Genomic DNA, 14,023 nt, shown 5'->3' with positions numbered 1-14,023 from the left:
CCACCAATTCCAAAGAAGGGATCACTGACAGCTGTCTATCCAGCTCGGCTATATTTTTCCTAAGATGTTCCTTTTTCTTTTTTTTTCTTTTCGTTTTTTCAGTCTGTTTTGTTGTGCAGAGTAAGATATAATCTCTCTTTGTATTACAACTTTCAATGTCTCCCATAGGAGCAATGGAGATATGGAATCAAAATCATTATCACTTAAAAAATTATCAATCACTTTAGAAATTGTGCCATAACATTTGTCATTGTTCAACAAAGTGCAATTAAACTTCCATGGAGGGCATGTTTTCTGAAGGAGCCGGAGTGAGAGATTGAGTAATAATGGGGCATGATCAGAGATAACTATGGGTGAATATTCTATACTATGAAGGGCAGGGAGAAAAAGTTAATGATTAAGTAATCAATTCTTGAGAATGATTTATGAACTTGAGAATAAAAAGAAAACTGTTTCAACCTAGAGTTGAGGAATCGCCATGGGTCTATACATCCTGTCTGAATCATAAATGATGATACTGCTTTTGACATTTTTGAAGGGGAATCTCTTTTTAAGATGGATTTTTCTAATATAAGGTCTATTGTGCAATTTAGATCACCACCCAAAATCAGGTGATGGGAACTTAAGTCTGGTAGTAACGCAATGATTTTTTTGATGAATGCTTCGTCATCCCAATTGGGATTACAAAATGTCTGGTTTTGCTAAAAAAAAAACAAAAAAAAAAAAACCACAGACATTTTGTAAAGGGCACCAGAGACAATCACAAAGTGACCCTGAGGGTCAGCTATTATATTTGCTGGGGTGAACTGTACCCCTGGCCTTACTAGAAGAATTAGAATGGAATGTTTGACCCACCCAAGATGCCCTCAGCCTATGGTGGTCTTTGGTTGTTAAATGGGTTTCTTGTAGGAAAGCAATTTCAGTGTTCAACTGCTTTAAATGAGAAAATTTTCTACTTCTCTTGACTTGACCATTAATTCCATTCCATGAGACAAATCTGAGACATGTATCTTTATCTCTTGTAGCATTAGCCATAATCAAACAGGTCCATCACAATATGAAAAGAAATGGCAAAGAGCCTTAGAGAGAGGTAAAGAGGAGGGGAAAAAAGTGGAGAGAGAGTGGGGGGGGGGAGCACACATTGGCAGGACCCAAACATTCATGACTGCATTTACAGTGTACAATCCACAGCATCTACCAAATGCAGAATTCTGACTTGGCACTGTTCTTTGTTATGAAACTGGAATTAGTGGCCAAGCAGTTTATTCACATTGTGCTATAGCAACTTGTTTAAAAAAGAATTAACTGACTAACTACCATATTCTGCTGACAAAGCCACTCATATGTAAAGCTGTCAACTCACATATAATACCATGTTAGATTTTGACACTATCGCCCACCCCTAACAGTGGACAGTAGTGTAACCTAAGAGTCCACAGGGCAGAGAATGAAACAGACTTGAGAACATGTTTCAATGGAATGAAAGACAACAATGCTCACGGCTCTTTATCCATGAGTACAACAAAATGAAGAGAATATGATCAGTTTATCAAACATCTGCTGAACCAACAGAACAGAAACAGCGATACGGCTGAAAATTGTATCACGATATAAGTGTTTTAATATCGGTCAATATCGATAATTATTGATATTTTTTAGGACCTATTTAAAATAAGGACCAGGAGAAAAATACATTAAATTTAAACATTTTTATTTTAAATTTAACCTTCCTCTGATTATAATCCCCTCAGCTATCAAGGCAGAAAGGAAAGGAAATGTCAACACAACCATGGAAAATAAATGTAAATAAAAGTGTAAAAATGTGAACAGAGAGAACCCTGAGAACTTTTTTCCTGCAGGTTTAGTGCAGGAAGTTCACAAGCTGATTCACCTTGTGGCGAATAAAATGTTTTCAAATATGTGCAGTTTTTTGTAAATATAGCAGAAACTGAGGTAGACTTGACATCTGTAACATAAACAAACAAACAAACACAATAGACAGTACAGTAAGATTGACTGAACTCTAAAACCAGCCTAGATATATGAATAACTTTAGTCACTCTTCTTACTCTAAGCATACATGAACTATTCAATTATATTTTTATTGTAAGTGTGTTTAAAAAAAAAAAAAGCACGTGTAAGAGATTTTTATAACCTGGCTTCTCCACAGTGCTCAGTGGAAGCATGTCTTTAGCTATATGATATGCCACTGCCTCCGTTATGTCTTTGTGACTTTTCGATGATTTGTCATAAGGCGCTGAAACAGAGTACCTCTGTATGGTGGTCTGCTGCTTGTGCGTTGATGCTGCGGTTGCAGATGTTGTTGGACGTTGGCAAATACGGCTTCGCTCCAAAGGGTGAGCGCGGCTAAGGTGGTTAAACAAGTTTGTGGTAGTGTTGCATTTACAGACCACATTGGTCTGACTACGGTCCGACTTATAAAATCCAAAAAACTGCCATACTGGCGAGCTGACTTTCCCTGTTTTATTGACAATTTCGCTGCTGCACTCACTTTTTATTTCTCGTCTCACTCCTCGCGAAGAATCAAACACGAGACAAGATGGCACAACCAAACTTGATACTGTTACACGATTGGCGTATTAGCGTGTCACTCCCACTGCTCAGTGATTACGCCCTACGTTGCTCAGTTACCTGAGATTGAGTGCCATTGTTCACGCAACCAACCTTGCTTCACAACTTCTGGTTTCTTCCGACAAAGAAAAAAACTTATCAAATGTTTTATCAAACGCATTTTTTATTGATACTGATTACGTGTCTATCGCAAGACATATCGTTATCGTTTTATCGCCCAGCCCTAATATCATGATAAATTGACATACGTATTAATTATCCAAATGTCTATTGGCTGACTATCACTGACAAACCCATTTAGGTGTTTCAGACTTTGTAGGTGTCAGAGTGATGACAACCAAAGATCAAGTTCAATCCAGCAATCACTTATTTTTAGAGTGAAGTTTATCTTTGGAGTACGACTGTCAACATAAATTAAAATGTCGTTCTTGTTTTCATTACCACTGCAGATAACAGATACTGTAGACATTGATCTTAAGACTGAAGGTTTGGCAACGTCTTAATTTAACAATATTGACTGAACTGACTCTTTACAAAGAGAAAGAGACAGAGAAGATAAGGGTGAGCATGAGCTGAGAGAGGGGCGGGCATATGCAGATACACAGAGAGACAGAGGTTCTTCACCTTATTTGGAAAGTCTGTAATGTAATCAACTATAAACAGGGTTAATCTGTGAAGTGTACGAACTAACAATGACAACTACGGTTTAACCTGTGACTCACATATAAAGCTCTCTCCCCTCTCCTCTCCCCTTTCTTATACGTATTATGCAATATGCACATTTGTTTAGTTGTTTGTTTAGCACATTAATGGACATGAGCAGCTCATATTAATCGTTACTGTTACATTTTTATGATAAAATTAAGTCTAGATATGGGTTCAGGGTAATCTAGATTAATCTGAAGTTTCAATACTCATGCAACTGAAAAATGACAAAAATGACTTGAAACACTTTTTTACACGTTAAACATGAAACACGCTGATGAGAAACTTCAAGGCAAGTGAGCTCATCTCTTCATGTCACTCGATAGACTGCAGACACACAGCAGCTGGCAGAGAGAGAAGGTCATATCATACGGGGAAAGATTGGCTGTTTCTTGGTGAATGAATGTTAATGTACTTATAAACAGGAAGCTAAAAAATGACATGGAGAACGCTGAGTTTTTGACTTTCACAAAGAGTCATTAATAACCCAACAACACATCATTTTGAGGAAAGACTTTGACAAAGATTCACTGCATACCCTCAGAAACTGAGAACACTTAGCTGATAATTAGCCTGATCAGCCACCGTCAGTAGCAATTACAAACGCACATTATTAGACTGTAAACTAATAACTATACACAACCTTATCAAACACAAGATAACAGGCATCATATGGTGACAGTCTTCTTGTCAATTCAGCGTCAGATAAACAATTTCTGTACAAACGTTACAGATTGTGGATTTTGTCTCCTCTATATCTTTACCAGCTCCTGTTACTGTAATTAACGCACATAGCATCAGGGGATAGTGAGGACAGTGAGTTCATTGCATCCTCTCGGATTTCACCGCAGGGCACACACCGATCAACATCCGCGTAAACTGATTATTACTGAATGCAAGTCAGACCTCAAAGCAACTTCTAAACTCTACGTGTAACACTTCAGCGGCCTGTGCTTATCACATAATGTCAACTGTTAGTAGGTCAGCTGTTAGCATTTACAGAGTGGGAGAAATGTTGTGCTGCTGTTGATGTGCAGCATGATGGGAAATGCGAGTTTGTTTATTTCCTGCATCACAAATAGTTTTAACTGAGGAAATCCGCAGCTTTATTTCAAGGGCAAAAAGGCCACTTCAGATGCTAATGCTAATGCTGTCACAAATGACCCAATTTTCTTATATTTTAAAAAGTAAATTAAGTTGTTCAACACCTATTTTTTTTACAAAACTTTTAAATGTGAATGTTGAGTCTGGGGTGGCCCCAAGAAACCCCAACAAACTGACAATGTGGAGCTCCTCGCCTCTCAGGAACACATGACATGTCACCTCTGACATGTCTGCAAACATTATACACACTGTTTTTTGTGGTATTCAATAACAGACATGATTTAGTAAGCAAGTCCTCAATAAAAAAAATGTTCTAAATATTTAATCAAATAGTAAAAAATCCATACACTCAGTTGCGAAAGAAAAAAAAAAAAAAGCTGTGCGACTGTGGCGGCTGTTCCTGTGTGGACCTGGACTGGGTCCATCATGAAGTGGAATGACGGACCAGAGTTAGATGTGAAAATATTCTAGTTCCACACACTGTTTAACTCGCTGCTTCTCTGTCCACTCTCTCTCTCTCGCTCCTCTCCATATTCAGTCGATTAAGAGTTTATTTCAGCCAAATCAGTTGGTGGTGATTGTAGGAACAATGGAGAGATCAACCAAGAAGAGTTTTATTTTTTTCCTATCACGTCTGAATGAAGAAATGGAGTCTGGTGACTTTGACGAGATTGATACAGTAGATGTCTGCTGTTCAACAAAAAGGGTTGAATTCTTTAACATAAAGACTCAAATGATTTCTTTAAGACTGGAAAGACAGAACCAAGACAGTAAGCGTTTGACTTTGTCTCAGAAGACACACCTTGCTGATTCTGTGGAATGGTGGTGTGAACAGAACCCAAACTGCATGGGATGCAGAGGGGTGTCGCCTTTGTTTAGCTGTCAGTGGAGAGAGAGACGTTCACACCCACATATTCAAGTTGAGCTTCTCTTGGCCGTTCAATCTGGTTACATTTTGAAGTGACATACAACAAACAATGTCTTTGGAGGTACCTTTGGCGTGTCCATTGTTTAGCACGTCGGAGAACAAAAGGTGTTGGGATTAAGGCTGGCTCACTGTTTTCTTTTGGAAAGCAATATCATACTGGAATCAAAAATAGTGCAAGGACATACAGTATTATAATCCACTTTAGACAGCTTTAGTGAAACACACGCAGCACATGCCAGGCTGTGTGTGTGTGTGTGTGTGTGTGTGTGTGTGCGCAGTAGGGCTTCAAAGCTGGATTGGATGAATTGTATATCATTTCAACATAAAAGACGACTTACCTATGCATTAGACAATAAACGAATTAAACTAAATAAAATCAGGTCCTCTAACATGCTGTTGAATTTTGGCCTTGTCTCAGCTTGACGAACATTTCTATTGTCAATCAATGACAGTCAGACTGTGCAGTTGTCCAGAGGCCTGTACCATAAAGCTGGATTACGGCTTAGCGAGATAACTTCAGGCTTAACCCTGGCTTCTCGGTACCATAAAGGTGGCTTACTTTCTATCGGGCTACGTTGCCGTGGTAACCTATGCTGAACACCTAACCTGCTCCGGAGCAGGATAAGTTCAGGATAAGAGCTCAGCAGGTATAAAAGCCCCACCTACTGACCAATCAGTTCTCTTGGAAAATGGCCTGTCCGTTTTATGAGAACCCGGTGGATCTTGGTGCACAGCTTGTGCGAAGAGCACTCAGGCGCGAGAGAATATTTAGGGATCGCTGTAATCCGTTCGAATTGTCTGAACAATCACTGTACGAAAGGTACAGGTTTTCGGGAGAGGGGTTACAATACATCTGTCAGCTGCTGGAGCCTTACATCAGTAATGTAACGCACCGCAACCACGCGCTGACAGTCTCGCAGACAGTGTGCATTGAACTGAGGTTTTTTGCCACAGGTAATATATTTCTTAGTGATGTTTGTAATTATTATGATGTCTTTAAATCCCTCGTTGGATGGGTTACAAGCAAGCCACAGATAAAATGCCATTAATCAATTATTTGTTTAAGTAAATCATGGATTGATTGATTGATTCATTCATAGGTACTTTTATGTATTCTGTTGGCGATGCCGAAAACCTCTGGAAAAACACAGTATGTAGAGCTATTCATAAAGTCGTGGGGGCCCTGACTGAGCTTGTCGATGCATTCGTGGTGTTTCCCGGCCACCTGCCCACACAATGCATCAAAGAGGGCTTTATGACATCGCAGGTAAGCAAGGTTGATGTGTAATTTGCATAATGTAGACTAAGCCCTGGGATGTTTGCCGTTGTATGTTGTATTGTATATAGCCTCCAACATGTAGGCCTACATATACATATGCTACATGTATAAGATATAGTAAGCGTACTGACCACTTTGAAGTATATTTTTATACTTATGTTTGATTTGCTCCCATGTTCTCTTTGCTCCACTCGGGTTGCATCTGAAATAATAAGGCTACAATCACATGCCATAACGAAAAATTTCATACACACATACATTTATGGAACACACAAATGTTACTGTAGTCAGATATACAAGTGACACAGTCGGCGATTTTTTGCCAGCAATCCTTGCGCCGTTTGGCAGCTGCAACTGTGTTGCTTTTTGCCTGGATTATTGATTTGTATTCCTCGTATTTATTAATTATTATTGTTTGCTCCTCCGTAGTGAAATATGCGGCTCGGGCTGATTTTTCCATGTTTGCGATTGGTCGCATGCAGCAAACTCCGCCCTTTTTATGTGAGCGCGCACAGATCTAGATTGGACAAGCCTGAATTGAATTAGTGAGTTGATAGCCGGCTTTATGGTACCGAAAATCCGGAGGGCGGATGTCTCGTTAAGTGAAGCCCGATAAGTAAGAGGAAGCCCGGCTAGGTTAATCCAGCTTTATGGTACAGGCCTCAGGTCCATATGCCCCGGAAGATGTCAACGTCCCACACAAACAGGAGGAATTATGGTAATTTATTATCTGTTTATGGACCCTACTTTTCCATGTTTTTGTGCCCAAGTCACTAATGATGACAACAATTTTTGAAGTTCAAGAGCAGAGCAGCCACGACACAGACTGCGATGTAATTCTACAAAGTATGTCCACTAAAAGTATTTGTTTTTGGCAGTGACAGGCTCAGAGTAAATAAGTGTCTGAAAGGATCTCTACAGAGACACCAGGCTCCATTCGCAGAAACAGTCGTTCTATCATTGTAAAACTCACTTCATTCAAATAAGACTAAGACAAAATAAAACTCACCAAAACCTTCTTGGTGCATGTTTCCACTGTTTGAACAATCATCAACAGATCTTGGATTGGTTGAAATAAACTCTTAATTCACAGAGTCAGGAGAGCAGTGAGAGAGAGGGCGGACATCAGAGAAGCAGTGTGGAAACAGCATGTGGAGATGGAATATTATCACATGTAACTGAAGAATTACTTTCACTGGACATTATGACCAGAGAGGTTTAAATATGTTGGACTTGAACAGATTTCCCCAGTAAAGAAGCAAACAGTGATTACTGCACAGCAGAGGCTGTGTGACTCCTGCCTGTCTTCACTGCAGCCTTCACGGCAGTGCTGCTATTTCTTTCTAAAATCGAATACTCATTTTCCAAATGGAACGTACAGGTTTTTTAAAATCTGAATGAAATCTGCATCTGGAATACTCACTGCCCAAGTGCAGAGCAGCAGCCATCTTGCCCCTCACAGGAATCAGTTTGCTTTTTGTTCTACTGAAAATGTTCCCTAAACACTGTTACCGGTCATCAGACAGAGCCAGGCACGCAGCCATGTTTAACTTTAGTACTCGAAATGTTTTAGTTTCTTCAAAAACCACAACAGTAAGAACTCAACAGAAAATCCCGGTTGCTTGATGGATTGGCTGTGCTGCACTGACTTACCGAGAAGAGCTTCAAACAGGTTGCTTTGGAAAATCCCCATGACTCTCTGAATGGCAGTTTTGAGCTGCTGCTCCTCTGGCCTCCTCAGTTTAGTGCAGTATTCCTCCAACAGCCCCAAGGCTCGAGCTGTGTCTGCAGAGGTGGGGCAGAGAACACAGGCTTTGGTGTCTCCTTGGTGTGTCCTCTTCAGATAATACCACATTGATTCATCATCATATATGAGACTGACAATATTTTTACATGACGTGTCATTAACAAACTTAGGCCACTACAAATACATCAGCCTGAAACCTTTCACGCCATGCTGCAAAAGCAACAGCCCCTGCACGTCTATCACAAGGATGATATGCAATACATGGCCAAAAGTATGTGGACACATGAACATATTTCAAAACCTTGGATAGCCTCCACTCTTCTCCTCTCAGTCTTTCTACCAGATTTTGGAACCTGGATACAGAGATTTGACCAACAGAACATTAGTGAGGTCCAGCATTGACACTGGGTGATAAAGCCTGGCTCACAATCTGTGCTCTAGTTCATCCCAAAGGCGCTGATGGGGTTGAGGTCAGGGCTCTGTGCAGGCCGCTGAGTGTGGACTTACCATAAACCAGTGTTTCTCAACTCTGGTCCTCGGGCCCCCCTGCCCTGCATGTTTTAGATGTTTCCCTCCTCCACCACACCTGATTCAAATGATCAGCTCGTCATCAAGCTCTGCAGTGGCCTGATAACGAGCCACTCATTTGAATCAGGTGTGTTGGAGCAGAAAACATCCAAAACATGCAAGACAGTGGGGCCCGAGGACCGGAGTTGAGAAACACTGCCATAAACGCTCATCTACTGCAATGTTGGTGAAGTGTCAGCACTCATATTATCATTCACGTTTGATATTTTGGGGGTCTGATGGAGTCAAAAACTCATCCACACATGCAGAAACTCACCTTTTTTTCTGATAGGCATGGCTGACTCTGTAAACTTGACTCTCGCTAAGGCTTCCAGTGCAGTCTTCAGTGCATGGTCAAAAAGCTCCTCCTCAGAGAGGTGGCACGAAACAGCAGAGAACTTAAACCAGTGGCTCTCAAAGTGAAGTCCAGGGACCAGCAGGAGGTATCCAGGAGGCCCCTCAGGAGGTATGAAGCGGGTCAGCACCCAACAAAAGGGAGAAAAGAGTTTTCCACTGACAAGATGTCAGCAGTTAAATGATGTGATCACAGATGTCCGTGTCCAAGAGGACGGTGCCAACAGTAATCCACAAGGAACTCAGATAAGATCCCCTGGGGCAATGCCTCATCAGCTCCTATCTGCTGTGTTTGGACAGGAATTCAAGGGTCCTTGATGTGAGACCGCCCGGAAACCCCTGCTTTTAATACAGTCTGCAGGTGAGGTTGTGTCTCGCTGGTCTGGGTCCACTTCAAAAACACATGATTTAGCTGAAGAGCTGGCAGAACACAGATGTGTCCTGTCATGACTGATCAATGCCGGTCCAGACAGCCTGTCAGACAGCACACAGCTGCAGGGACAGGTGGACGCAGAGATAGGTGGACAGGAAGCTGCAAAGTCTTCAGTCAGATGAAGAGTGAAGAAAAGCTGCTCTGCTGTCCCATGATGATGAAGATGAGGAGGAGCTGCAGGTCTGAGGGCTGGTCCGGGTTAACATGCTCTGCTGCGTCCACAGCCCAGGACGTGACACAGTCCTGGGTTCGTCTTCTGCCTGGACAGCTCGTCCACATCACTCATGATACCTGACAGTCCACACCTGAAGTTTCTTCTACCTTCCTTCAAGCCAAGGCGCGAGGCACAGGGTGCAGCCCCGCCTTCAAAGACGCCAAATTAATGTCCACTTGAAAAAGAAATGTCCGCGTTTCCTTGTCTCCAGGATTTAAGAAATGCCAGCTAACACGTACCAGTCACTTCAGAGTTTATGTCTGGAGGTTTTGACTTATGGAGGGACGTGTGTGTGCTCCCCATGAGGCGAGTAACGACGATTCATTCAATTAAAACACATCGACATGAAACTACCGCGGCTGTTACCGTCGCCTCTCCGGCTAAATGCAAACATGCGTGTTGTACATTAGTTAGCATTCATGCTACATCACCAGCCAGCGGCGATGCCAAACGAAACGCTGCTTCCCCAGTGCGACGCCTGGCTGTAGGAAAATACCTGCCTGCCAACTGTGAGAGAAACCGCATGGTTATCAAATGACTCCATTTACTTTCATTTTCCGTCAAATCATGACTGTGCATTTCTCCCGCTGAAAAGCAGCACTGTCCTCGAGCTGCCACATCTCTTTATTCTTTAACCAGGTAGTGAACAGCAGCGTTAGCCAAGCGAACTGACAGCATCACCAACAGTTTTAAGTGCCAGTCACAAGCTAGCCACAATGATAAAGAGAACTTCCGCTGACAGCTTTCAAAATAATACATTCTTATAGCGTTGAAGCATATTGTGGCCCTAGCAAAACGAGTATTATATCTTTTTCAAATCTGTATTTGATGTATATAGTAATATGCAATGAAGAGACAAAACACGAGTTGAATTATGTAAGGATTATGTATGGAATTTCCAGTCAATGCAACAATGAGATTTTATATCACATCCATAAGCTATAGTGGTATGGTCATTATTCATCTCAGTTTTCTTGCTGTTCGATGTTTAGTACGTCTATTGATCTAGTTTATGGCAGTGTGTCTTTGTGAATGCTGCTCTATGTGCCTGCACATGTGATTTTTTTTTTTTTTTTTTTAAATTTCTTATTATTCATCGTGACAATTTTCCCCTTCTTTGTGTCTCTTCATTTAATTCTCTATTATATTATGTACTTCAGGGGGGCTCTATTCAACCAGACTGACATTGATGAATGCTGGGTCCTCTCAACACAAAAACTAGAAAGAAAAGAAAATAACAATATAATAATTCACTCACATCAGACTGGCTCCCTCCCAGAAGGTCTCAGAGCAGCCAAATCTTAGAAGCTGGGAGTGACCTGCAGTGAACCACCTCCCCCCCTAATGGTCTGGGGGTGGCCCAAAGCAATTACACCCATAAGAGAAAGATAAGAAAGCTTCTTCTTCCAGGCTGCATTGAACCCCTGGACACAAGTCGCCATTAATATTATAGGCATTATTTTATTATATACATACAGTATATGCACATACAGTACGTATGTGCACATATATATGTATTTTCTTTTTCACCTTTTTTTCTTCTTTTTATGGATCTATTCAATGTCTCTACCAAAAGTATTTGTATTATTTATTTATTTATTTATTTAGGGATATCTCCTCCTCCTACTCGCACACACCTGCACGTTCCTCTGGTCATACCTCTGGTTAGGTATGTACTCTATGAACACACAACACACTTTCGTACATGCACACAAACGCATGCAATCCTCCCACACTCCCACAGAATTATGAAACAGTGCACAACAGGGAAAAGGAGATGAATAATGACCTCACTGGCTTTCCATTTAGGGAATGGGAATGTGCATCATCCACCAACAGTCACCTGTACACCATCACCACCCATCTAGCTTGGCAGTCTCAGCCCATTCACTTCAATTTCAACATGGATAGTTAACGCAATTGAGGCTATAACAATCACATGAACAACAATCAAACAAACAAGCAAATAAAAAAATGAAATCAAGCTGAGGCACTGTGAATGCAGGCCTTAAGGTTAGACAGAGTAAATGTATGACTACAGCTTTAACATTTCTCTCTGTGAAATAAATGGACATGTAGATAAAACAAGACAGTTTTCTAGTTATGGAGGCTATAACATGTTATGTGTTACATGGTGAGAGGCTACATGATCTGAACTGTAACGTCATCTACAAGGGTAAGAGTGCCATCCACTGGCTGTTCACTGGAGGTGTGAAAAAGAACTGTTTGAACTAACACAACACATACTGTGCAGAATAAGGTTCAAAACACCAAGTGTTGGAGTATACAGTCAGACACAAAGGTGGACTGATGTTTCATTTCACCAAATATTGGTAGATTTTAGCATTCAGTTAACATAACACGAGCTAATCTTAAACCTACACTAACTAATTTCATTTTTGATATATCGCTCCCTTGCCTCTGTTGAAAACCTCTCTTTATATGGGCATTTGTCTTTCACACATACTTTATATATTTCTGACAATTAACAATTGACAGATGACCTTTGAGAGATAACCACAGCCAGGATGCTGTTCTTCAAAAAGGGCAGTGCTGCCCCAGAATGCTCTGCGATTCCCATTTCCTGTTGTACAGCTTTTAAAATATGGAACCATATTGTTCAAACAATATTGTTATTATCTATCATATTATTTATTTCCTTCAAGAGCACGACTAGCTCTGTTTTCTGAGCCACTCATCTTTAACACAATAAATTATTAAAGTCTAATCCAATAAGAAAAAAGTCATACTGTGGCACATGTGCATTAAGATTGGAACAGTGTTTCAGTGTTCCAGATCAATAACTTCCACTTCAGTATTTGTTGGGTGGAGACAAACTCAAATAGTACTCATCAGTTTAGCTCTCACAGCTTTATTAGCTCTCAGGAAATCCACACATGTTTTGAGTCACATGTTTTACCTCCAACTGAAAGCCTGAGAGCCAGAGATTGATTTTAATGTAAAAAAGACAACCTACTGATGGAACAATTTCATGCCATCAGAAATGTGAGGTAAGATGCTGATGGCTTTACTATTCCTTTCATTCACAGATACTTGTACCTCAGGACCACAGGACATACATGACACACATTTGGCTTATCTAAACACCCGAGTAGCCCACATAATTTGTGATATTTTTCTTAAGTCACTAACTCCATATTTTTATTTTGAAGGTAAACTTCCCTTACTTCCGGGAAAAATGCCGTGAGCTTAACGTGGCTGTTTAACTTACCTTAGCAACGCAAGAGGCTGGTCGCTGGTTAGCTGGTTCCTGTCTCAACTGACAGAACGCAACAACCAATCGTATATTGGGATTTGTTGTCGCATCAGGTCGTATCAACCAATGAGAAAGCTTTAAACCTGTGAGAAGGTGAGAGTTGAAATATTGCTGCATTAAATGTACTGCAGAAAATCTGAAAATTCTAGTTTATTCTGACTTCCATAACTGGGCATTGAAATGCAATTATCATTATTATTATTATTATTCGTATTATTATATAGACAAGTGTTTTTTTTTTCTCAACCCTGTGCATTTGTAACTGGTTGTAAATGGCATATTTTTCATTCATTTTCTCATATATGTTTGCAATCTATCAATAATTTTGGGGGAGTTTTCCTGAACTGAGAGTCCTGGGACAGAGGGTGTTGCATCTGTACAGACTGTGCAGATCCCTTGAGGCAGACTTGTTGTTTGTGATATTGGGCTCTGTGATATAAACTGACTTGGTAATGAGTTGCAGTGGAGCTTGTGAATATTGCTTTCAGAGTTGGTGTCATTTGTGGCCCAACAGCAGACTCTGGTGGTCAATAAAGATAACAAAACGTGTTATATTGTGTAGCTGCTGCTGGAGAAGACTGTAACTTGAAATGAGTGACTATGACATCACCTACATTAATACTGTTAAGGATGAATAGTAAAAACAAACATGTGACACAGAGCCAGCCGTGGGTTGTGCATTCATGGAGCGTCCTTCAGAGTACATCCATGCTTCTCCAGATTCAATTAATATATGTAGAGAAGACTTCAAAGAATTTAATAAAAGATATGAAGTGTATTTTTTTTGCTGAAATGGAAGTTCTCTTCACTTCTCCAGTGAATA

At 40.7% G+C, this 14,023-nt stretch overlaps 1 protein-coding gene across 25 annotated transcripts in view; it reads right to left on the bottom strand.

The window, feature by feature from the left end:
• dlg2 (discs, large homolog 2 (Drosophila)) overlaps positions 1-10,632 on the bottom strand; it is a 220,157-nt gene extending 209,525 nt beyond the window's left edge. For 17 of the 25 annotated variants that reach the window (XM_070982281.1, XM_070982284.1, XM_070982287.1 and 14 more), the window contains exons 1-2: positions 9,200-10,625; positions 8,262-8,393 (exon numbers count right to left, since the gene is read on the bottom strand). In XM_070982281.1, the coding sequence (XP_070838382.1) occupies positions 8,262-8,393; positions 9,200-9,218 (151 nt within the window). In that variant the 5' untranslated portion in view covers positions 9,219-10,625. Of the gene's footprint in view, positions 1-8,261; positions 8,394-9,199 lie in introns of all 25 variants that reach the window. The other 8 variants (XM_070982288.1, XM_070982317.1, XM_070982304.1 and 5 more) reach the window with 3 other exon arrangements.
• Positions 10,633-14,023: the final 3,391 nt, after the last annotated feature.

This window comes from Chaetodon trifascialis, chromosome 16 (assembly GCF_039877785.1).
Source record: "Chaetodon trifascialis isolate fChaTrf1 chromosome 16, fChaTrf1.hap1, whole genome shotgun sequence".
Lineage (NCBI taxonomy): Eukaryota > Metazoa > Chordata > Actinopteri > Chaetodontiformes > Chaetodontidae > Chaetodon > Chaetodon trifascialis.
The sequence above is the reverse complement of the archived record's forward strand: the minus strand, read 5'-3'. Positions and strand labels throughout refer to the sequence as shown.